This window comes from Lethenteron reissneri, chromosome 32 (genome assembly GCF_015708825.2).
Source record: "Lethenteron reissneri isolate LAM-NWPU_2019-01 chromosome 32, ASM1570882v1, whole genome shotgun sequence".
Classification (NCBI taxonomy): Eukaryota; Metazoa; Chordata; class Hyperoartia; order Petromyzontiformes; family Petromyzontidae; genus Lethenteron; species Lethenteron reissneri.
The window spans coordinates 4,282,402-4,307,267 of record NC_083810.1 but is presented as its reverse complement, the minus strand read 5'-3'; the positions used below and the strand labels follow the sequence as shown (position 1 = coordinate 4,307,267).

The 24,866-nt window shown below is 45.5% G+C and overlaps 1 protein-coding gene and 1 long non-coding RNA gene across 2 annotated transcripts in view; one reads left to right on the top strand and one right to left on the bottom strand.

Moving 5' to 3' along the window:
* LOC133349904 (neurobeachin-like) overlaps nucleotides 1-24,866 on the bottom strand; it is a 515,983-nt gene that overhangs the window by 60,215 nt on the left and 430,902 nt on the right. The window contains 6 exon segments of the mRNA XM_061563758.1: nucleotides 6,474-6,535; nucleotides 14,486-14,613; nucleotides 16,271-16,391; nucleotides 18,923-19,074; nucleotides 19,625-20,285; nucleotides 21,315-21,483. Coding sequence (XP_061419742.1) covers nucleotides 6,474-6,535; nucleotides 14,486-14,613; nucleotides 16,271-16,391; nucleotides 18,923-19,074; nucleotides 19,625-20,285; nucleotides 21,315-21,483 — 1,293 coding nt within the window.
* LOC133349907 (uncharacterized) lies at nucleotides 153-18,936 on the top strand. Its single transcript, XR_009755997.1, has 3 exons — nucleotides 153-484; nucleotides 16,244-16,360; nucleotides 18,821-18,936. It is a non-coding gene; the product is annotated as an uncharacterized LOC133349907 (long non-coding RNA).

Here is a 24,866-nt window from a genome sequence, read left to right as displayed (position 1 = left end):
CTTTGCTGAAATGTGAGCGGGAGAAGCGAGCCCGTTCCATTTCCCCTCCAATGATCGATACGGGATGTTCTCGCGCAGATAAGAGCCCTCAGGAGGGAGCAGAGTGCAGCCTCTCGCCCACAGACAGCCCCGGCTCAGATGGTATCATTACCCCTCTACAGCCCCGAGTGGCAGAGGCCACGCTCATATGCAGGCTCGTGCACGCTTGTCCTGCCGGTGACTTGCGTAGCCCGCACAAGTACCCGCTGCTAACTTCCATCACCCACTTGCCCTTCAGCTCATCAGTCCATTTATCAATGTGCGTTATTTAATGAAAACGAGACGCATGATTGCGCACATTTAAAATCGGGGGTGCGGCGGACCCTACTTGCTGTGACGAGACGGGACCAGCTTTTCGTGAGAGGACAACCCGGACAAGAGTTGGGACGTTTCTCAAGAAGGGGGGGACCAAGTGGCAAGGGATGGATGGCTCCACGTGAGAACTGTGAGTGCAACACCTTTTGCATTACAGAGCCCAAGTGCACGCACGTTGTTTCATTACCATAAACAAGCTAAGTGTAATTGCATTGCAAGAGTACACCGCGATTCTTTTTCGCAAACATTAAGCCAGTCCCCGTGAAATTACATGAACCAGTGTTCTGCTGGTTTATTCAATTCACCGTGAAAATAACCGCGACTGTGATTGACTGCTTCGCCACTGGTGGGCCTGAATTCTTGCACGTCATGTATTCGAGAGATGCCTTAAAGTCAAAGGCACAAGTGATATTTATTTTGGTAGAAGGCACCACGAGTTAATATCCGAGTTGCCATGCCCTGCTTGAGAATGAGGAAATGTATGGTGTTTTCCATCACACACCCTTACACAATTCCTCAAAAATTGCAGGAAACATAACAGCTTAGAAAAAAAATCCAGTCTATGCAATTTTATTTGAGAGGAAAAACATTCCTAAAAGGGCTCTCTTTATACTCTAATTTTGAAAAGATGTTTGGCTTGGCTTTACCAGTTTTGAAACACCAAATTAGGTTCATATGTGATGCACAGATCTGGCCAAGTTGTGTTGTGGTTCAATCTAGATTTGAAGTTCTCGTGACTGCAGAGATCCATACTCTTTGGTTATTTTGGTAAAGTCACGTGGGTATAAAATAAAATAAATTACATCACGACGTTTCCGTCATCAGGTGGAACAACCACAGCCAGAAACAGCATTTGTTTCTAGCTGTGGTTGTTCCACCTGATGACGGACGCTCGTGTTGCGCCCGAAACGTCGTGATTTAATGTATTTTATTTTATACCGACGTGACTTTGCCAAAATAACCAAAGAGTATGCGTGTGGTTGTAACGTATTTTGGAGGTTGCAAGATTGTAACCCGGTCGGGCGTTAACTCAACCCACCGCTCCCTGTGAGGGTCTCATAAAATAAGCACGTTGTGAGAAGTCAGCAGCGGTCATTCTGTGAATGTACTGGCCTCTGCCATAGGAATGTGGAATTATCACCACTGGCAATCTTAGTTTAAATACGGAGAAACGTTGACTTGTATAGCAATGCTTGAGATATCGTGATAGCATGATGGTTATAAAAGATGCTGTTTCTAGAGCCGTAATGGATGAGCGCAATCCAAATGATGGTCGTGGAGAGAGCATGATTCTATTAAAGCTGATGCAGAGAGATTCAAAACTGGGTGTGGCAGCCTGATGGGCCTTTGTGGGGGCATCATGTCTCCCATGCTGGAGACAGCGGCTTAGCTGAAAGATAGGGCCATCCTTGTCAGCAACGCAAACTTGACCTGATAATTGTTTTTATATTGGGTAGAGTATGGGTTAAATTTATTAATGTGAGTGGAATTAATAACGATGGTGGTTAACTCTTTTAACTTTTTTCCCCCTCTGACTTCTCATTTTGTTGTTTAAGGCCCCGGCTGAATATTTTAGTCATTCTGCTTCGTGAATTTGCATCAACAAAGCAATGCGTCTTAAATGTTGTATCCTTTCCGGTCTAATAACTAGCAATATTTCATATTTAGGTCAATTTTTTTTATATATTTTCAGTTTACCAAATATAATTCAAGTAGAATATTATAATAGTTATCAGGAAACCACTTCATATGAATATTTATCTCTCAAACAAGTATGAATAAGTTGTTTTGTGGTTGCTTAAAACCATATTTTACAACGAGCTCTGCATAGTTTTATTAAGTTGACAAATGTTTCTCTGATCAGCAGACCTAGCCAACTTGATTGCTTTATCCGAATTCAATACATTAATTCATCAACCTCGCAAAGATATTCTGTAATATGACTGTAAAATAATTGATATTAATGTCTCAATCTGTACACCCATTGCTGATTTTGAGCAGTCTGGCCATTAGAGGAACCTAATTATTTATCATAAGACCTTCCTGCCCCAGCAAAACAAAAAAAAATGTGCGTTAACATTTAAATCGAAAATAAGGACCAATCTATCAGGACGCAATAGCTTATGTAGACGATTGTCACAGCCATTAATGACCACTTTACAGCAGACAAAGATATCAATGCCTCACAGGAAGTAAAACATGTCGGCTCGTGCATCTCCCAGTTCAAATGAGCGAACAGGCCAGTGCTAATCTTCACTGGCAGCACATTCCATATTCAAATGGCAGAGCCAGCGTCTTCACAATGCAATCAATGTTGACCTTACACAAAGTGGTGCTCATTATAAAAAAAACAACCCCGCATGAACAATTGGCTGTACTGACCTCTGGCCAGGATATGAACTTGTGAGTCAAGCGCTCTAATCGCAGCCCCCACTGGCCAGAGACGGTGCCAATAAGAACACGCTATTTGCTTCGAGCAAATTCTGCGATAACGCACGGCACCGAAGAATGTGATTGGTAAAGTTTAACTTAGTCACGTTTAATCGTTCATTTGAGGACAAATAAACAGTCGTGATGAAACAATATATAATTGTGGAATGAGTGTTTAGTCATGTTTGAGTGCATAATTTAAAATTAGTATTTATATTTTAGCCAATACAATACATGTTCATTTTGGGTTCGGCCACGCAGTAGGTTTGTGCCACAAATCTTGTCCAATACATTTGGCCTCGCATAAAGAACATCTCTGTGAACGTAACAATCTTGTCAGGTGGTGAAGTGTCAACGACGAGATTTTGGGCGTAAACCGACCACTCAACCAAACCCAACAACAACTATGATCACCGTCATGAAACGTTCATGATTCAACACGACACGTAAGTTTGTAGCTTAATAAATAAAACCAGTGCACACATATGTCCATTCACCGCTGGAGCAAAGCCTCCCCACAACGTGCGAGTCATGGATTTTGTTTGGCCATACCTCACCATGCTGGTCGTGTGGGCTGGGCGGGGTGGGGGGGGGTGGCCAGGGGTCGATTCAGATACGAGCGACGTGAGCGGTGGCCGGGAATCGAACTCGCGTCGCAAGGGTTCACATACCGCAGTGCGCAAACCGCGGCGCCACCGCTCCGCCTCAACGCAACAACGTGGGCTCTTATAAACTATTGTGCATGGCTTTGCTCACGGCGCTCGAAATTAGCTCGTGGAAAAACGCACATGGAGCCGTGTTAAATGAAAAGTGCAAAGAAAACGCAGTCACCTCTTACCAAAAACGAAAGAAATTATTATTTTTTAAACATGCTATACATGCCTTAAATATGTCTTACATTTATGACTGAAACGTGCATGATTCAGTTGCTGAAATTTCTTCTGTTGGAGTCAGCTTGGCCAGCTCGCGACCGCCGCTCACGGCGCACGTGCGAGGGCTGGCGGGATAGTAGGAGGGCGTCAAAGTTGCCGTCTGGCTCCGATTAGAGGCCTCTTTCCTGCCGCTCACTGTGGCTTTGATCAGGGCTCAGCGTAACGGGATCTGGGAGGGAGGCGCTGCTCCGCAGTTACACCCGTAACCGAATCGCAGACCGCCGCTGATGCACACTCTCTAAAGTCACGACCTTCGGCATCCATCAGCAACGCGCTACCCGGGGACTCCGCGCGGAGGAGGAAATGCCTTCCTCTCGAAACTGGCGCCAGGCAGAACCGAGATGAGGGATCTCGTGCCGCGAGAATCCTCCCAGTTATGGGGCGAGTGGTGTCCACAGGTCAATTGCCCAGGTGCGTTAATCCTCGCGCAGCTCTCAATCAAATCATCGTGGCTGGAGTCGTCCAAAGGTGATGATGTGAATCAATGCGTGTGCTGTATATGACCTCGAGATTATTACCATACAGGATGCAACTTCTTTTGCACCGTTACGTATCCAAACCCGTGCCAATCGGGGATGCGGAGCTTCCATCTCTGCACCAAAACTCAATCAATTGTCAATCAGGTATAGTCCTTTTATTTTTGATGTAGGTGTAAGTCAATTGATTGAAGCAACAGCTGCACTTCAAGAAATATAAAACGGTTTTCGAAGCATTTCGTTAAACTTTGGGATGGTGTAATTGCGCAACACTTATCCAATTGGGGACTAACCTGGTTTGTAATGTAAAATAAAGGATAGCAGCTAAAGAGAGCTTAAACATACAATTAACTTACCTTGGGTAGCTCGCTCAAGGAGGAGCTATTGGGATGTTATTGATAACTGCGCCATAAAGAGATCGGCGACTGAGACCTCCCAAACGTTTGTCCTCCATTCCTCACATCTGCCTATTGCAGAGATGTGAATGATGTGGGAGATAACTACGCAGATGGAAGTTCTGTGAAACTGTGTTGTCAGAGTCAGAATCTTTATTTATCTGGGAGAAATTCGATGAGTTATGAAGCTCTTTTGCACAAATGTCCAGTTTAGGCGGGTATCTGTGTGGTCGGTCCGTAAAGGAAAACATGGCAAATATTTGTCAGCGTGTGTGTGCAACGGGAAGACAATATAAAAATCCTCCGTATAGCCTTTAACAGACTGTTGGGGCCTTCATCGGTGCTTGCTAACAGCACTTGCTCCAAGAGTCTGTTGAGGCTATATGGGGATATTTGTCTTTGTCTTTGCACTGGGGAAAAAAGGAAGGAAAGGGAGTCGTGTGGCAGGTTGAGGGCTCAATTTCTCACTGAATATTGTCCAGGCCCCCGGCAGGTTGGAGCAGACAACTGACCGGTAGCCACAGCTCTAGCAACAGTTACCCCGAGGCAGATTACTACACTTGCAGGATAGGCCTTCATCCAGCAGTGGAGTGATCATGGCTGTGGTGATGATCATGATGATAGTGGATGTGGTGTGCCGGACGCGGAAATATTTTCCCATTTGCCAACCCAGGCGAACCCGGCTAAAATTAAGCCCTGGCTAGCGGTCACTGCACAGTGCTACTACCATCACATGGACCTGGGTTCAAATCCCGGTGACATATAACGACATATAAACGCTGCCCTTAACCTCCTCAATGTGAACTCAGCCTTAAACGAACACCTGATGCCGATTGGTCAGCGTCAGCACTGGGGAGACAAGGGCAGCAGGGTGGTGCTGGCTACACCACAAGCCTTGAACAGGTTCACCGATAGCAATTGCCTCTGTGGTCTGTACGGATAAATAGGGGATCATTGTATCTCAGTGCAAACACACACGTATATTGTACGGATGCTGCCATGGCGTACGGGTAAGCACGCTGAACTTGTAATGCAGGGGTCACCGGTTCAATCTCCTGGTGCGATAGTTGAAAAAATGGGTCACGTTTCTTAAATCCCCCTGCCTTTGCCAACCCAGCAGTATGAATGGGTTTCACCAGTCGCTCAATTGGCTGGTCGCGCGCAGTGGAGTAACGTGTGGGTTCTCCCACCTCTTCCAAGACATCTGGCCGGCATGGACAACTAGGCCAAATACCTTCTAGAGGGGCTCTCTGAATCATCCAGTGGAAGCCCTTCTGTGATCAGTGGTGTGACCACGCAACTACGACAGGGCTGCACCTTCACAATCAGAATCTTGATTTAGGCTGGAGGAATCCGATGAGCTATGAAGCTCTTCTTCACCGATGTTCAGTAGGGGTGGGTCAGCAATTTACAACAGCAAACAATACAAAAAACGATAGGAGTGCAAAGCATAGGAAAGGTAAGCAAGTCACAAAAACATGTAAAAAATAAAACCTTTCCCTTTAACACAGAGAGTTTACGTATGTCATGATGTGCATATGTACACGTGTGTGCGGGAGTGTAGCGGTTAGCACGCTGTGCTATGAACCTGGCGACCCGAGTTCGATTCCCGCTCGCCACCAACACCAGTGGCGATTATCTGAACCGGTCCTGGGACTGCCGTAGGTCGATTCAGCCTCAAATGAGTACCTGGTGCGGTGCGTAAAAACATTGCCACTAGGGAGACAAAGGCAGCCGGGCGTGGTGCTGGCCACCCAAATACTCGTGTGCCATTCTGGCCTTCATAGGTGCTCGCCAACAGTCTGCTAAGGCTATACGGGGGATCTTTGTCTTTGTGTGTGCGTATGTGCACGTGTGTGCGTATGTGCACGTGTGTGTGTGTATACCTGGGAGCAAAGCAGCATCACGAGCTCTACCACAGACGTGCTGGACTTCATGCACACCAGACCTGGAGCGAATCGAAACACACACACACACACGTGTCAGGGGGCAGCATAAACACCAACACCAACTACCAACTGCACATATTTGACACCATTGTTTTATTAGCCGAAGCCAGATGGAGCCAGGCCCCACACGGACCTTGGTGATGCTGTACTGTGGCACAGAGGGAAGGGGCAGTCACTGCCAGGGTCAGGATTACGAGTAGTGATTTCCCCAACATGGTATGTATGTTGATATGCTTTTGATGTGTACAAAAGAGAGCAAAACGTTTGAAATTGCACACACAACAAGTCGCGCCAATGTAGCGTTAAGCCTATAAAAAGATAAGTTTTGTTAATTTAAATTGAAAAGCATGAGAACATAAGCATACGAAAGCAACTGTTACAACAAGCAAGTCGATGTTTGAAAGTCAAAACTCATAGATCTACCAGCTCAATCAGGGCACTGGGGCTGTCCTCAACTCGCGGCCTTGAGAAAGTGGTGAAAATTCCCCATTCCAATGGTAGGGACCAGTTTATCCAATGGACACGTGCCACTGACAAAGCGTACACACACGCACTCTCTCTCGACATCAAAATGACCTACAGTAGTCAACCCTCATGAAGCCGTGGTCTATACAAGGCCACTGGCGACTAGAGGCGCAGGCGGCAGGAGGCAGACATCAGGGCGAGCCAGGATCCTTTCAAAGCATCCGTATCAGCTATCGGCTTCCACACGCGCACCCACAATCCAATATTCTGTCCCATTAGGAAGCACTCACGTATTGATTTTTTTTCTCTTGCAAAGAAGCTGCATTATTGATGTGAAAAGAAGCACAGCATGTGCAGCTGTTGAGAGTCCACAAGGTATTGCATTGCGACTAAATGATATCATCATCGTCCTCATTCTCCAGTGTGGTTTACATCGTGCTGTTCACGTTGCATTAAACAATTAATGCACACTGCTGCTGATCTCAACAGCTTCGGGGGAAAAACATATCCAATGACAAGTTGTTTATTTGAAGGCTCGTCTGCTAAAGAGTATTCATACACGAAAGAATTCGCTTAACTTTACAGTTGGATGCATATTGGAATAAAACATTACATGTCTGGACTGAAAGGAGGTGTAACAGTTACTCGTACGCATACGCTACAATGTTGACTGTTGTGTTAGCTTCATTTACTGTGCTGATATAAGTATGCAACTTGATGCGTCCGCATAAAATACACCGGTGTGCATTTTTCACCCCTATTAAGGTAATGATTGCTAGCAGCATGAACGGCTGAGTCTTGGACCCGTACAGAATCGAGGATCTCCTTGCTAAAACAAGCAATAGGATGGCTCTCGATTTCATTGGTGGTCCGAAGTCAGTGGAGAATATTCCACATTGTGATGGCAGGGTTAGTCTATCAAAGTAGGGTATAGCCACTCGTGACATCCTGATTTTATTCACCACAGCAGGATGTTGGCCGAGTTGACTCCCAACTGGGACTTGAACTCTGAACTCTGATTAGATCGTGATGTTTCCTTCTTTGCCTGGCACTCCCGTCGCTCGTCTCGAACACTCGCTATAAACCCTTCGAGTGACATGTCCTGCCCAAGCCCACTCTAACTTGCTTATGTTTTTTTATTTACATGTTCCCCTTGCCGTCAATGCAATTCATTGCTGTCAAGGTAATATAGTTAGTATCTCGTCATTTTGTGGCGGTGGTCAGATGTTAACTACCTTGCCTGGTTTACAGGAGGTCGTAGGATCCATCCCACCCCATAACGCCTGAAAATTGGAGATTGTATGTTTTCCCCGTGATCGTGTGGATTTTTCTGCGCGTCCTCTGGTTTTCCCCTCCACATTTAGAAACATGTGTTTAGAGTATTTGGCTGCGAAACATTTGCACGTGATAAGCCACTTCGTTGAGCTATCATTTGTGGCCAGGTTCACTTCTGAAAAAGAGCTGTATAGCTCAGTGGGCCTTACCTGGTAAAATAAAAAAGTTTTAAAGTTTAATTCCAGGCATGCCCCTCGCTCTGGTCCTTTGTACATGTTTAGATTGTCGTAACAAGCAACATTCAATCTCAGATGTGTTCATGGCACACAGTAGTCTGGAACTCCCTCCACCTTCCTGGCCATATGCCCTGCAGACTCACTCCCCATAATCAAGTTCAGCCTCGAGACGTTCCTCCCTTCGCCTGCTGCGCTTATGAATTGTCAACATTCAACTCCCTTTTATCTCCTGACCCTCTCTGCCCTGGCTTCCCTTACCCTCACTTCCTCCCTCCTCTGATAATAACCGCTAAAATAATTCCTCCCCCTCCATTGCCAGACGCCCCTGTTTTGTGCAGTGTCTGGAGACCCAGGTACATTCATCATCATCATCATCGCTCATCATCATCATGTATGGTCCATGCACTGCTCGGTGAAGGTCTTCCCAAGCCACCGCCATCGCTCGTGATAATGCAAAGTGAAAGGGTTCGTGTGCACACTCTACAATGCCACATTGCATTGTGGATACATATACGGTGCGGTGCTATGTTGTAATTTGACTACTTTATATCAGCCGGGATTGTGAAATGAACCATTGGGGTAACATAACAAAAATAAAAATCATAGGGCGATCCATTTATAGATACCCCGTTGTTTCCTAATAATCCGAATATTTTGATAGCAACACACAACAAGGACTGGCTATTTTGTACAAAGCTTATCAGGACAATGGTAAAATATTGAATAAGTGTCGTGGGATTGGTGGGAGACATGCAAGAGGCTTTACATTCCAATATTGTTTTCTCTGTAATTATCTCCGTATTATTTTGGTGGGGTATCTGTAAACGGATCGCTTTCAATCGTTCCGGGATGTGTTCCAACACTGCCGCCTGCTGTTGGACACCAACACGGGAGTCATTGCCGGCGCCTGTGGACGCCTTCACAACAAATGGATCACACGGCGTCATGCGAGCGTCTATCGCGGCAGCAGGCAAGTACGCTATGGATATTTCAAGGTGAAGCATGAAGGCCGATCAACCCTTCGCTTGCAAAGAGAATCCATGGCTGGTGGCACAACGTGTTCAGTGATTGTAAACACCCAGGCTAGGCTAGACACACAGGCGTCGCAAATGTACACATCCCCTTGTATGTCTTGAGTGAACTGAAGTGCTGTTAAGTGTCAAGTGAAAATCATAGTCAGAATATGTATTTATACGGGAGGAATCTGATGAGCTATAAAGCTCTTCACAGATGTGCACGAGGGGCGGGTAAGAACGTTACAACACCGAGCAATACAAACACAAAATAGTAGTGCAAAGTACAAGAAAGGTAAAAGAATCACTCAAACACAAACAAATAACACGAAACCATCCCCATTCTTGACTTAAAACTTTCGTGACTGCAGCAGTTTAAAAAAAAATGTTGTTCTCCTTGATTTTACCGAAAGACCCAAAGAATATCATCCCCATCCTACCAGGAAAACCCCATCGAGGTATTAACTTGCTTTTCAGAAGCGACAAAGCTACAAATAATAGCTCAACAAAGTGGCCCATCAATTGAACATTTATAGCAACAAAATTATCTAAATAAACAAGCAATGGGCCAGAACAATAATTGGAGAAAACTTGACTTGAAGCTTTCGTGACTGCAGAAAAGTGACGTAGAAAATAAATAAATTAAATAATAGAATACGACGTTTCGATTGAAACACAAGCAATTGTCATCAGGTAGGGTGTTGACTGTTGTGGTAGCCGACTCTCTGTGTTGTATTGCATTGTATTTCTAAGTTTACTAGGTTTGTTTTCTACCCGATGACGATTTCTTGTGTTGCAATCGAAACGTCGCTTTCTATTATTTAATTTATTTTCTCTCTACGTGACTTTACCGAAAGAACCAAAGAGTAATTCCTGCAGTCACGAAAGCTTCAATTCAAGTTTGAACCACCTCTACAGGGATGATTTAAGTTTGTTTTCTCTCTCTCTGTGTGTCTCTGTCAAATTCCATACAACTTCTAATTTCGCTATCTTTTGAAGAACGTAATCAACCAGGCTATGTGTTAACTGTGTGTTAACCGACTCTCTGTGTTGCATTGCATTACATTTCCAAAAAAATTGCTAAGTTTGTTTTTTCAAACTTCCTATTTCTCTCTCTAAAATTTACCAGGCTTGAATAGGTCCATTTGCTCTTTCTCTCCCCCGGCCGCTGCGGGGTGGATTTCCACACAACTCTCTCATTGACCTGATAATTTCTCTGCTCCAGCAGACCCACCTCTCTCTCTATTTAAGGCATCGACACAGAGGCGTTGTGTCTCTGTGTGTCTATGTTGTGTGTCTCTCTCTCTGTGTGTTTCTGTGTTGTCTCTCTCTGCTGTGTATCTGTCTGTGCCTCCGTGTCTGTGTTTTGTCTCTCTCTCTCAAATTTAGCAATCTTTGGAAGAACGTAATCAACCAGGTAGGGTGTTGACTGTTTAGTTAGCCGACTCTCTGTGTTGTATTGCATTATATTTCTAAGTTTACTAGGTTTGTTTTCTAGCTAATGACGATTGCTTGTGTTGCAATCGAAACGTCGCATTCTATTATTGAAATTATTTTACTTCTACGTGACTTTACCGAAAGAACCAAAGAATAATTGTAGGTGACAAAAAATCCTCTTTCTCCCAGTTGTAAAAACCATCGTTTTGGAACAACCTTGTTTCCTAACCCTCAACACCGCAAATCTTCCTTCAAAAATATATCCTGAAGCAGAAGATTTCTACTGGGTACAACCATAATTGCAAATGTGATTTGTAACTTTAATCCTTACCACCCGTGTATCGATATAGTTACATTTTCATGCGCAATTCTATGAGGGACTACTGCGTGTTGTCTTGGTGTGGTCTGCGACTGTTTTTGCTGCCTTGCCCAAGCTTGCATTTAGTGTTGAAAAATTGGCAGGAAAATATCTACGTATGCAATTAGTACATATGTGCTTATTATTGTTTAGTGACTTGCATGCATATTACAAAAAACTACGACGTTTTAATCGCGGCACAAGCGGTCGCCATCAGGTGGAGATGAAGTTGCGATCGAAACGTCGTAGTTCTTTGTAATTTTTTTGAACCTATCTACGTGACTTTACCGAAAGACCCAAAGAATATGAATTCCTGCAGTCACGAAAGCTTTAAGTCAAGATTCTACTTGCTCGCATTTTCTCGATTTTGCACCCGTATCGTTGTTGTAATTGTTTGTTGATGTAACTGGCTGACTCCCACCGCTACTGGACTATGTGAAAAAGTGCTTCTTAGCTCATCGTATTCCTCCAGGTATAACTAAAGATTCTGAATCTGATCTCCACCAGAGTCTGTGAGCGAGCGGAGGTAACTCCACATTCATATGGTGGAGGCCAGTCTTTGCTCAGCTAAAGTGCTATGTAGTTAATTGATGCAAAAAGAGTAAGGGGCTGCCTTTACCACAGACTACATTATGAAGTCACTACCTCGCTATTGTGAGTCGAGTGCTACCACTGTCAGTGAGCAACTATTCATCATCACGATCCATGGGCAGATTGCCCGTCGGTGTCCACTGCACATTTCGTCATGTGTTTCCACTTTCCTCTGTCTTGTGCCAATATGCTCAAGTAGAGCACCTATTGAAGCTACCATAAGTGAGTGGGAAGTTACGGTCAATGCCACGTTCAGCACCCGTTTCACCCCAATCGCTGATGTAGACATACAACACGAGGTATGCATTTTAGGCTGAGTCAACCTACGGAATGCCAAGGTCAGGTCCAAGTACGAATAGTCATTGCTTTTTGTAGGCTTGAAATTTAATCTGAAATATTGGTATCATAGTGCTGAGCACTGGCTACTCTTCCACACTACAAACAGCAATGTAATTCAATATTTGCACACTTGTAAACACATGAAGATACACTGATTATGCAACACTTTATATACAATGTAAATCGTATTATTACATAAAAATAGCAGTCGGATGCTGCAAGTTCAAATGCTTGCCAGAGATGGACGGAGTCTCTCCAAGAGGTACTTATTCATTCCCTATGACCACATCCAGATTCGGAAAGTTACTGAGAGTTGAGCCTGCTGAGTCCTTAGATGGGAGGTATTGTAGGCTTAGACTGCAAGATGGCCATAGATATATGGCTTTCTTCTGAGTACGCTGATTTCCTCCCACAAGCCAAACACTCCTGAATGGAAATGGCCAAAAACTGCAATAGAAAACTCTCCTAAAAGAGTCTTAAAACCCATTGGGACTCTATTATATATAGGTGACATTTTCTGTAGACTTCACTGTCTGCACTCTTGCCAGGTGGTATTATCTGTCCAGGTGGTACAATGGTAGAGTAGGGCATGAAGTGAAATCCCGTTTGGGAGTCCATTTAGACAACCATCCCTCCTCTGAGATTGATTAAATGAATGACACTTTTTAAAGTCAATAGTGATCACTGCCAGAGTCATATGACGTTTCCCCGAAGAACCAAGGGCTGCCAACAGAGAAGCCTCTTTGCTCATATAAAGCAGGGGGGATGCCACATTTACATTTTCATGAAGTCAGATCTATTCATGCATGAACGCATTTTCAGTCATGAGAAACACGTAGAGGCGCCGACGACAAATAACAAGGCCTGCTTATCTTACTTCTTAAGGTGTTGTCCGTCACGAAATCGAGACATCTCAAAGCGAAACGTGCGATTCAATTTGCCAATTATCAGCGTTTTGCAAAACGTTTGCACACGGACAACTTGTTAAAATTTACGAGGAGCTTTTGTTACAGAGGCCAGCGTGCAATACTTCATCACAATTGTTTACAGCATTGCCATGCAGTACCCATGAGGCCAGTGGAGATGATTGCACTCAAGATAAGGTGTGTGCGTGCATTCTAATGAATATATTACGGTGTCAGTGCAGGAACAAAGGACATGATGTAGTACAGACGCTCCCGGGGGCAATATTGCCATGCAATTACATTCCGAGAATCCTTTAATAAATCCTTCATGTGCAATTCGACATCCACTGAGGACAATAATATGTTGCTTGCATACAAAATATAACTGTTACTCTTTGCCTAAACATCTTAAAATATGCAAAAAAAATACTGGAACAACGGGCTTTATACATTGTGTACTGACTCCAGTGTGATTACACGAGGAAGCTAGCCTATTTCTGGTTTTACAAATGCTTTCAGAATACATGTTTGTATGTACCGAGTTAGGGCTAGAGCACTTGCCTCACAGCCAGTAAGTAGAAAGTTTGGAGTGACCCAGTCATCCGTCTTGGGCAGCTAAAACAAGGACCACTTTGTGGGATGCCATTTATGTTGTCTTAAGGAGAGGCTGGTCCCTCCTATGAGTGTGCGGATTCCCACCACTTGGCTCACGGCTATCAAATGTGATGCATTTGGAGATGCTTTATCTTATTCTATAATATAGATGATTTTACCCACCGAACATATTCTAGCCGTGCTATTGGTATCATGTCATCAGACCAAATTAAATTTGAGCTCAATTTATCACCCCATGTTGCAGGACAATCTCTTGAAGATTACATCATCACAGAACTACTTCTGAGGTTTCTTGAATTGCTTCTTAGGCGCCCGCCGTAAAGGATCAAAAACTACAAATTGTCTCGGATTCTCATGACTATAAAATTCCAAATTAAGCAAAAAGCTAAATGAGTATATTTTACAGAGTCAATTGTCATTGAGAGGAGACCATCAACTCACCGCACTTGAGAACTAATTTTAATTACGGGAGGCTGAGACACGGATGAAACCTAGGATCTCACGAGCGTCGGCTTAGTGCCACAAAGCATCATCAGCCCATGGGCCACCTTCCCGGCTCCCACACTCTGTCCTTTTCGGTGCTTGTAGCGGTGTCGACAAGGATGGCGGCGAGGGTGCTGTGGCAATGGTGATGCTGCGGCTGACTGTTTGCATTGTGTGGAGCAGTAACTTTGGCCCGTCTGGAATGGAGGAAGACGGCACTTGGATTCTGCACCTTCAATGAGCAGCTCCTGGCCATGGCTGCCCAGTAACGTGCGCGACAAAAATTGGGCGAAGTCCACGAAGATCTCGCGCAGCAGAGGAGCCACCTTCTCCAGCGCACGCTCCAGCTTGGTCGTGATGCTGTCAACAAAAACGATCGTAAAGCAGACCAAAATCACCACGTATATAGCGCCACTCAAATGTATATATACACACAACAATCGAGTAATTCGTGTCTCCCTGTCACAATGAGCATTATAGGGATGTCAGTCCAGAGGCAACAGTAGAAATTCCACATTCCTATGGAATGGGCCAGTATCCTCATGGGATAAACACTGTTGAATATCCACAAAGCGGTATCATTTTTTATGCGCCACAGAGGTGTGTCGATCCCCAACTGGAATTTGAAATCGAAAATGTTCCATTGTGAGTTAAGTTCCAACCAGAGTGCCACTATGACTCGGACTCGACTATAATGATCCGACCGCTATTTTACGAATACCATCATCTTGTCACGTGCTGGAGCAGTGGTGGGCAACCTGCAGCGCCTCTTACGGTGGCCTGGTCTAAGTGCATCTTGGGTGACACGTGGGGGTCATGGTTAGTGGAAGAGCACGATGTCAAGCTTGCAGCCCGCTGAGGTTAAGATGGGCTGCTCGCACGGCCCACCGACTCGTCTGGGTTGCCGATCGCTGTTTCACTGCCTGGTTTAATAAAGAGTGGTATATACCAGGATTCGAACAAAGGTTTTCAAGGAAGCCGATTCAGTCCTCTTATATGGGCATTGGCTTTGTGAGCCACCTGTCATCTCTGCGGTGAATGGTTCTCAGGTGTGCGAGAGGGGGTCAACATTTAAATCATAAGGCCCGTAATTATTCTGGGGAAACTCTGGGGCACTCATTACGGGCCACTTGTTACCGACATGTATTATGAGAAACTACGGGGTGGCAATGGAATCCAGTAGCCGAGTTCTGTCTCACCAATGAAAAATCTTTTATTGACTAGTTTGCGCATTTGAAATACGTTTGGCCTACAGAGTACACAATATCGGGTTTTTGCATTCTGACCACAAGCATTGTGGTGAATGCAGACACGATTCCTTGTAAAAGGTTTCAGTTTGGTGTTTTAACATTTTAACACCTGTTTTGTTGCCAGAAAAAAGGGGGAAAACCTATTATCATTGTCAACGCGCTTTAAAATAATTATAAATGGTACATTTGCATTGGCTGATCGGGGTAAAGGCATGGGGTTTGAGTGTTGGGAATGGGAAGCGATGGCAAGGAAGGGTGATGATAGGGAAAGGGAGGAGCGAGGTTACGAAAGGAAAGAGGGAGGATGGTTAAGGTTTTAAACACGAGGTGGGGAAGTAGTAGAGGGAGAGATGGCGAGTGAAGTGGCCTGGTCGACTTGGAGTGGGAGTTTATTCCAATGGAGGGGAGCCAGGAGGGAACAGGAGCAGAAACGTGACTGAGCACAGGGAGGGGGGGGGGACATAGTGAGGGACAATAGAGATTGTGAACGCAGGGGCCGAGTTGGGACACAATAATAAATAAGAGAAGCGAGATCGCGTGGGGCAGAACCGTGGAGCGATTTGTTCAGTTGGCCATTCTTGGGAGCAGCAATCAGTTTTGTCCAGATTAGGGCAACTGCAGAATGCTATTTCCTCCCCCCCACATCGAAAGTGGGGTGGCAACTTTAAACCAGCAACGACCGCCGGTGACGACGTCTCTAAAGCCGCCTGAGACATTCGTGGTCTTTTGCGCTTGGCCAGAGAGACAGACAGCAGACGGACAGCAACCTGGTGTTCTCCATGGAGTCCTCTGGGAGCGGCGCCACCGTCTGCACCGCGGGCAGGTTCCGACTCGTCGCTCCGTTCACAAAGCTGGAGGTGGGTGGAGCTGGGGCTGGGGCCACCTCTCCTGCAAGAGACCCAACGCGCGATTGCTCGAATCGTGTCCCCACCGCCCGCTAACGTTGCGATGCAGCGCTGTGCCCTAGGCGAGGACTGGTCGGCTTGCAATAACGAGCATATTTCCCCCGTAAACAAGTCGCACATAAAGTATGTACGTCTGTACGTTGAACTTCTTTCGCACCGTACCTAGCCAACCATGCTAATCGAATGGGCCGAGTCTCGTTGCGACACGGAAGGTAATCAATCGTGTTTGAGCCTGAAGACGACTCACATGGGCGGCCACCGTGCATAATGGGTGTTATAGGCTGTGGGCCTACTTGGTAATCGTCCATATCCAACTTTGTCTCCCTAGTGCAACACATTATAAGCAGCTTGGTGCTCGGTTCTTGTCATTAATTCTCACGTTCATGGTATTTCGGGTCATGTTTAATGTACCACAACTAGGTTGGCTCCCTTCATAATTTATCAGCCTTGGGGATGTGGTGTGTGTGTGTGTGTGCGAGACTGAATGTGCATGTTATGTCTCTTTATCTCGTATTTATGAAGACATTCGGACTTATGAGACAGAACATGACCGTCGTGATCCGCGCTGATGAATCGCTGTGCAGCCCTGAGGGCCCTTTTCCCTCTTTAGGATGTTAACGTCGTCCAGTGCAAGTAATTTGTGATACCCAATACGGGACGTGCGACGATGACGACGACGACGATGATGATGATTAAACACTGGGGTATGTTCGCGAGCAAAGTCGCAGAGCGTGGTGGCACACGCGTGCAAACCTGGCGCTTTGGAGAAGCGGGATTGAGATATTTCCCATGCCTGTTTAACACGTGACCAAAATTACTCATCAGAAACATTACTTTTTTTGTGGGTTAGATCGCGTTAATATAATTGGCTGTGTCGAGTGATGGTGGTGGGTTAATGACACGTTAATATTTCCCATCCTGCTGGGTTATTCGGCAATTGATGATGGGAGTACAGCAAATGGGTTCTCAAACAATGTGTGTAGATTTGTATAATCCCTTCATATGTCTGGGTTTTTTTCCCCCAGCTCGTCTGGTTTCCTCCAGCATGCACTCAAATAAAATACATTTGCAAAACATCCAAGTTAAGGGCTCTATAGTTCAAATTTCTTGAGACCCAGTGAGGATTTCTTGAATAAAGAACACTAATTTGTTTGTTTCATCTTAAAGCCCAAGTCGAGGAGTAATGCGTTACAAGCAGCAATGCATTATGGTAATCAGACTAACAAAGTCGAATGTCGCTAATATTGTACATTAGTGTTCAGCTTGCAATTAGATTATCATTATATACAATGCACTGTTTGATCACTCTCATGTTGTACTTGAAAACAATACCTTCAATTTAAATGGAGATATGGACAAAAATGGATCGTACGAATGCATAAATATCAGCAAAGCCGACAATCACAATAGTGTTCTTATTTTCAAAGTAACATCCATTTTAAGGAAATATTTACAGTAATCACAACGTATTTATTTAATAATGTAATTTTTCTGAATGTGATTACGAATTTACATTATTACATTTAAAATGTCAAATGAAGGATTATGCAACATTAATTATTTACCCTCAAGTCATCAAAGTACACTACAAGGATGGTAAAAATTTCATGGCAGAGTCGGGTAAACGACTTGGATGTATGGAACATGATGTGACTCTAAAACAAAAATCCGTAACCAAATATTCTCAACCTAATTTACGACGATGCCTTTCATCGTCACGATCATCGTTTAATATTTATACCGCGCCTCCCATAGGCAGGGCACACAGCACTTGAAAGGTAAGTGAACTAACATGAAGATAAATAATTCAAGTTCAAATGATGCATCGGGTGAAGAGTCAAGCACTGCAGCGGCACTAAGATGTCAGTGATCAGGGGGAAGGAATCCCTGGAACTGGACAGCAGGAACATGTAATCGCCTAGTTAGGAGGTTGGGTGTCAACAACGTCCTTGTGATCCAGCATTAGCAAGAAAGTCATGGCAGGATGTGGTAGCATATCGTCGGCATTGGATGTTTGGATTTTGTATGTATGTATGTTGAACTTCTTTCACAACGTACGTAGCCAACCGTGCAAATAGGATGTGCGGGGGGTGGACAACAAACTAAACACAAAAAACAGTTCTAAACAAATGTATTTCAATTTAGATTTGTAAAGTGCATAGCTCCAATGGCTTCCTAATATCGCAAGGAAGGGCATTCCAGATGGTCGCAGAAGCACATCTGAAAGCTCGCAATGCGGTGACCGTCTTCGTTCGATGGCAAGCCAAAAGCCGCTGCGAGGTTGACCAGAGTTCACGTGATGGTTTCTAGTAACGTTAGACCGTGGCTTATGAAAAGTTACTTTGACCCATAGTTGCATTTGGCCACGTAAATGCTCGTTTGTTTTTAACGTGCCAATTCCTATCATTTCAGCACACCAGGGCGAGTTTTTTTAGGAACTACAAACTCTCGCAGAAAATGGCCTTGCTGATGGCACTGGGTCCAGCAGAGGGCAGACAGGTCACAGCGTTTCACCGGTGGTGTTGATCATGGCACGCTGGGACGCCGCCGAGATGGTGCTGGCGAATCCAGAAGCGGCGCTGCCCGGAGCCCCCTCCACCAGCAGCTCCCCGGTGGTGGACACGAGCCCCCCAGAGCTGCCCTTCTTGGCTGGGACCACAACACTCCTGAGCAGACACGCACGTGCATAAACGCGTGAAAGCAAAGTAAATGAATAGAACTCAACACTTTCACAGTGTGGCCTTAAAAGGGAAAAAAATATTACGTGAAAGGCAATGTTTTGAGCAATGGCCTTCCTTCATGGGCATGGAAGGACCGATACCCAAAATGTCACCATAATGATATGTTTAAGGCCACAGCGTTGTTGACGAATTTGTTGGATTTTAGTTGTTTGTGCTTGTGCACCATTGCCTATGCAGTATCACGAAAAAATGTACTTAGTTTTGAGGAACAAGTTTAGATGAACTTACCCAGTTAGGTAACATTCATCATTACAAAGAGGGCTCTTCATTTAATTGCTATTATATAAGCTAATTTATGTGACAATTAAACAAACTACGAATGCATATTGTGCAAAAAAAAATATCTGGGCTAACTAAAAACAAGCACAACCTAGGGTCATCACACTCACGACTGGGATCCTGAATTTCTAGTTAGGATCGTAAAGAGGATATATGAGGCTTGGAGTCAGGGCGTGCAGCGTTGGCGCGTGCGCACCTGTCGAACGAGTGGAACTGCATGGGCAGCATGAAGCGCGGCTCCACCACCTCGCAGCTGGGCGCCGGCTCCGCGGGTCCCACCAGCTCCCCGGTCGGCGCCGCCACCAGGCTGCGCAGGATGTCCTTCACGCTGACGCCCTTCCCCTGCGGAGGGCCGCCCGCCGGCATCCCGCCGCCCGGCGCCGCGCCCGCGCCGACGGTCACCTGCGGCGCGGCGACGGCGGCCTGCTGCGCGAGCCCCTGGGCGCCGTGCTGGGAGCCGGGGGCGTACGCGGGCCCGCTGCCCGTGCCGTTGCTGGTGGCCTCGTCGGCGCAGGGCGCGGGGGGCGGCCGCCTCACCTCCCCCGAGAGGCTGCACAGCAGCTGGCTGACGGCGTCCGAGCCGGCCGACGTGGCCGCCGCGCTGCCGCTCGTCGCCACGGCGCCGTTGCCGCCGTTTCCTCCGCCGCCGTGTCCGCCGCCGCCGTTGTTGTTGTTGTTGCCGGAGTCCGGCTGCTCGGGGGAGGTGAGCAGGCTGGGCGCGCTGCCCGGTTGATCGTCGCCGATGCCCGAGTCTGTGCGCGGAATGCACAGCTCCGGCCGGGACTCGGCGGCGGGGGACGTGACGTCCCTGCTGCCTCCGCTGCTGCTGCCCGTGATCTCTCGCAGGGCACCGGCATCTAGCAGAGTCGCGCGGACGTGCAGAGTCACGTTGACGCGCGTTTTAACTCGGACGCATGTAGTCACGCGGACATACAAATCCAGGTGTGACAGCAACTCAGATGAAGCAAATGTGTTCATGAGTCCATCTGTGTCGACCCTTGAGTGTTATCACCTCATTTCGTGTGGGTTTTCTCCGGATACTCTGGTCTTCTCCCATACAAAGCAAAACACTTCTTAAATAGAAATTACCAAACATTCCAATGTAACATCTGCTTCAAAAAAGCCTCATATTAAGACAAGGGTCCCCTTATAGCTTATATACATAAGGTCACAAAATTGCACTCACTACAATAGCACCAAGCTGGATTAAGTGCTGTTGGCATCAACATGCTCATGTCAGCACGACACAGATAGTAGATGTTGTGGCCAGCACCACTCCTAACAGCAGCCTCTCCTGCGATGGTGATGATACCACACAAGGCACTCATGTTAAGCACAGCTGACCTAGTTGAAGCCAATGCTTCAACTAGGTCAGCTGAAATATTAATGTTGTCTAGCATATCCGGGGGCATGTTTTAATTTTGGATTTTTAAGGCTTTGAGGGACACGTTTACTCATTTCGGACAATAAATCACAGTTTTAAATGGCCACTTCACATCAGAACATGTACTTTGATAATGCACCACAAAGGGGGATTCAACTGATCAAAATCACACACTAGCTATTTGGCACGATTACTAAATTACTAACCACCCTGCAGCATAACCGCAATGCCTAAAATAAATATCCTCGTTTAAGCGAGTGTATATACGTATGTTGAACTTCTTTCGCTCCGTACGTAGCCAACCGTGCTAATCGGATGTGCTCGTTTAAACGAGACGCCCTCACCCGGGCAAAACATCTTTGCGTGTGACGCTTTCATTTGAGCGAGATGCCCTCGGTTCACGCGAGTTGCCCTCGTGCGTGTGCGCACACGAGAAGAGATGCACTTGCTGACATGGGGGAGCCATGGAGCGCGTGGGACGAGGACGCGGGGAGGCCGGTACCTGCGCTGGAGGGGGAGTTGAGGTCGGGTCGCGTGCCCTTGCTGCGCTGGCTGTCGCGTCGGCCCATCTCGCGCTGCGGCTCCAGGATGTCACGGTACTTCGACACCATGAGCACAGAGATGAAGTAGACAACAGCCAGCGCCAGAAACTGGGCCTGTTTGCTGTCCTCCTGCAAGCGTCGCAACAAGAACCAGACGGCACGTTCGCCACTTGCAGCTCGCGTCTCGTGAGCGCGGCACGTTGAGCGGAGACCGCGCGGCTGAGATCACCCTAGAGCCAGACCGAGTCAAGTGGCCTTTCATTCTGACCTGCCTCGAACTCAACACGTCCACCCCATTGTGTTCCGCTGCTCCCCACGGCCGAGTGTCTCATCCCAGGAAGGTTCAGTTTCACTAGATGCAACATCTTGGACAATCTGAACAACATTCCACGAAGGAAAGTGATGCCACTCATACAATGTCACATTCCTCTGTTTTCCCACCAACAGTGGTGTTACATGGCATTGAGTAATGTCCATTTTGTTAGCCCAATGACACACACATATATATATATAGAACATAATGAAAATGATGCAAAAGTCTGAATGTCATTTTTTTCGAACAATCCGAAATCAGAATGTATTTTTAATCCGACAAACTCATCCGTACTATTGTACTGCATCAGAACTCTTCAGATCAGAGCTCTTCAGGTAAGCACGCACATACCCACGCCCCGCCACTAGGTGGCACTCAACACTGACGAATCTGCATCTTCACAACTTGCAAGATGCAGATGGTGGCGCTTTAATTCGATAACATATAACACGTTTTATTACACGTCTATGTCACTGCAGACGCAACCCCCTTGTATCATTAGTTGTGTATGATTACAGAAACGTCCAACAGTATATCTTCTCGATCTGGAAGGGGCATTAAGGCATGAGATGAAACATATCATTCAATACAACATGCCACGCCTGTAAAAATGCAGTGATGCTGCGTGTGCATGTAACGAGTGCCTGGAGAGAGATATTGACACTGGCAGTGCGTGCGGTCACGTAGCACAAGCTTGTATCACGACCAGTATACCAGCTGCGGACCATAAATTCAAGGTCAAAGAGTTGTACAGAATGATCCATTGTAGGGTTGCCACCTGTCTGGGTTTGACTTGCAGAGTTTGGGAATTGGCAACTAAAGTGTTCGGGTGGCAGGAATTCATTTGTACCGAGATATGGTACCGGTCTTGTGTTAAACTTTATTACATTGTGTGCGTTGTATGCATGTATGGGGGGGTCAACATATTACACGTAAAAAACGCATTTCTAAAGAAATGAGTTCAATGTGTAGCACACTGCACAATTTTGTTTTTATAATAGACCTAGGCTGACTGAGGAATATGTTCTGGGTTTGCTCTTTGGAAAAGGTGACTCACCACATTGGAATGCGCCGTGTGGCTTCAACGATCACAATTGGTGCCGGTCGTGAATAGAATTGAACCGGATTCGATAATTATCAATTCCGTGACTTTGGGATTGATAATGAACTCTGAAACCGATTATAGATGTATTGATGAACCAGTGCATAACGCAAAAATGATCAGTTCTGTAAACCTGATGGGCGTTACAATTATGACACGAGCATTTTTGGGCTCGCTCTTATCCTCAATGGAGACTTGGATTGTGCCCCGTAGCCCAAACGGTCAGTCCACTCCAGCTATGAAGTTAACAAAGTATGTTTAAAAAAAAATTGGTTATATAAAAAAAAAACTTATATTATGAATATCTTCTCCATGGAATTTTGGACTTTTCCATGTAAAATTACAAATACAGTATATTGCCATTCATTCTCCCAAAAGGTGACATTCTCAAACCCATGTATTCAACGTGGCGTATGCAGAGTTTACATACAGCATCGCGTTACCAGAAGACATGGCATTTTATTGTACAATTCAACAAGTTTCTCCTCCCTCGTGCTTGAACCCCGCAATACTGTACAGGTCAGAACCCTAATTCCCATACAAGCAGTGCTAGAAATGGGCCAACATATGCACTTGGCAGAACACCAAATGTGTACACCGGCACTTTTCAGAACGACTCCTGCTCCTACTCTACACGATGCTTCCACAGGGCAGTGAACACGGGCCCACACGCTGAATTCGGTTTGCACGATGAAAACGTCTCACACCAAGACTTATGCATTTATATTCCAACCACTGTAAACAAACAGCCTCCAAAAATACCAGTCCACAGCAGTTCATCAGCGTGCACACAAAGCTTCTCTGTAGACCAGAACAAATCTGCACGGGGACTCAAATTATTTAATGCAATTCCCCCATGATATTTATTCCCTTCATTCACTGACTAAATTAGATTTGCTTTGTAGCTGCTGCCGAATAAAAAAAAAAGTGTCCAGATTAATTTAAATACAAATACTATTGCCAACTTAATTACACTTCCAAAAAAAAAACAAGTTTATATGGCAGCTCCAGTCGCTGCTCACATTGTTAATTGTTTCAGGCTTTCGCTGAAGTAAAAGAATGCGAAAGATAATTGACTCATAAGAGTGCACTTTCTGAATGACTCTTCAATTAATTCCCCTCATGCTACTCTCACTGAATACTGGCAACGCATCTGAAAATTAACCTGGGTGGCACTGTGTAGCTTCAGAGCTAAACTTGCAATTGAAAGGTTGAGATTTTCAATCCCAGTCAACAATTTGCGTGGCCGAGTGGATTTTTCTCCAGGTCCTCTGGTTTTTCCCACCACATTTAGAGTCAACATGTATTTTGCGTATTTGGCTGCTATACATTTCCACGTGATAAGCCACTTCGTTGAGCTAGTATTTGTGGCCAAGTCGCTTATGAAAAATAGCTATACAGCTCAATGGGCATTACCTGATACATTAAAATAGTTACATTTTAAGTGATATTTGTTCGTGAATCAAGTGGTCATTTGAATGGTTAGTGAAAGATGCTGATGGTTTGGGGAGGCCTTCATCCAGCAATGGATAGATCATGCCTGACGAGGAATTATAACTGCTGCCAAAGTTTTTATGAAGCTATATTTCTACACACGTAATAAAGTTTTTATCTTTTTTTATTAACAAAAACAACTTGTCGTGAGGAGCTAGCCATCTGCAGTTCAACAAAATCAGGCTTCGTGATGCACATGTGGTGATCAATACTGGTCCCAAGTGGTCTTAACATCTCACACACTGCGCAACACAGCCACAATACAGAGTTTCCCTGCTGAAAGACACAATAACATCGTTGAATAGTGTAGTAGAGGTTTGAGGATTGTTGCCGCAATGGTGAGATATTAACTACCTCGCCTGCTATACAGGAGGTCGTGGGTTCGATCCTGACCCTGACACGTTTATACTTGGAGTTTGCATGTTCTCCCCATGGTTGCATGGGTTTTTCTCCGAGTCCTATGGTTTTTCCCTCCACATTTATAAACATGCTGCTATACATATCCACATGATAAGCCATTTTGTTGATCGATCATTTGTGAAAAAGTTGCTTCTGAAAAGAGCTATATAGCTCAGTGGGCCTTACCTGGTAAAATAATAAATA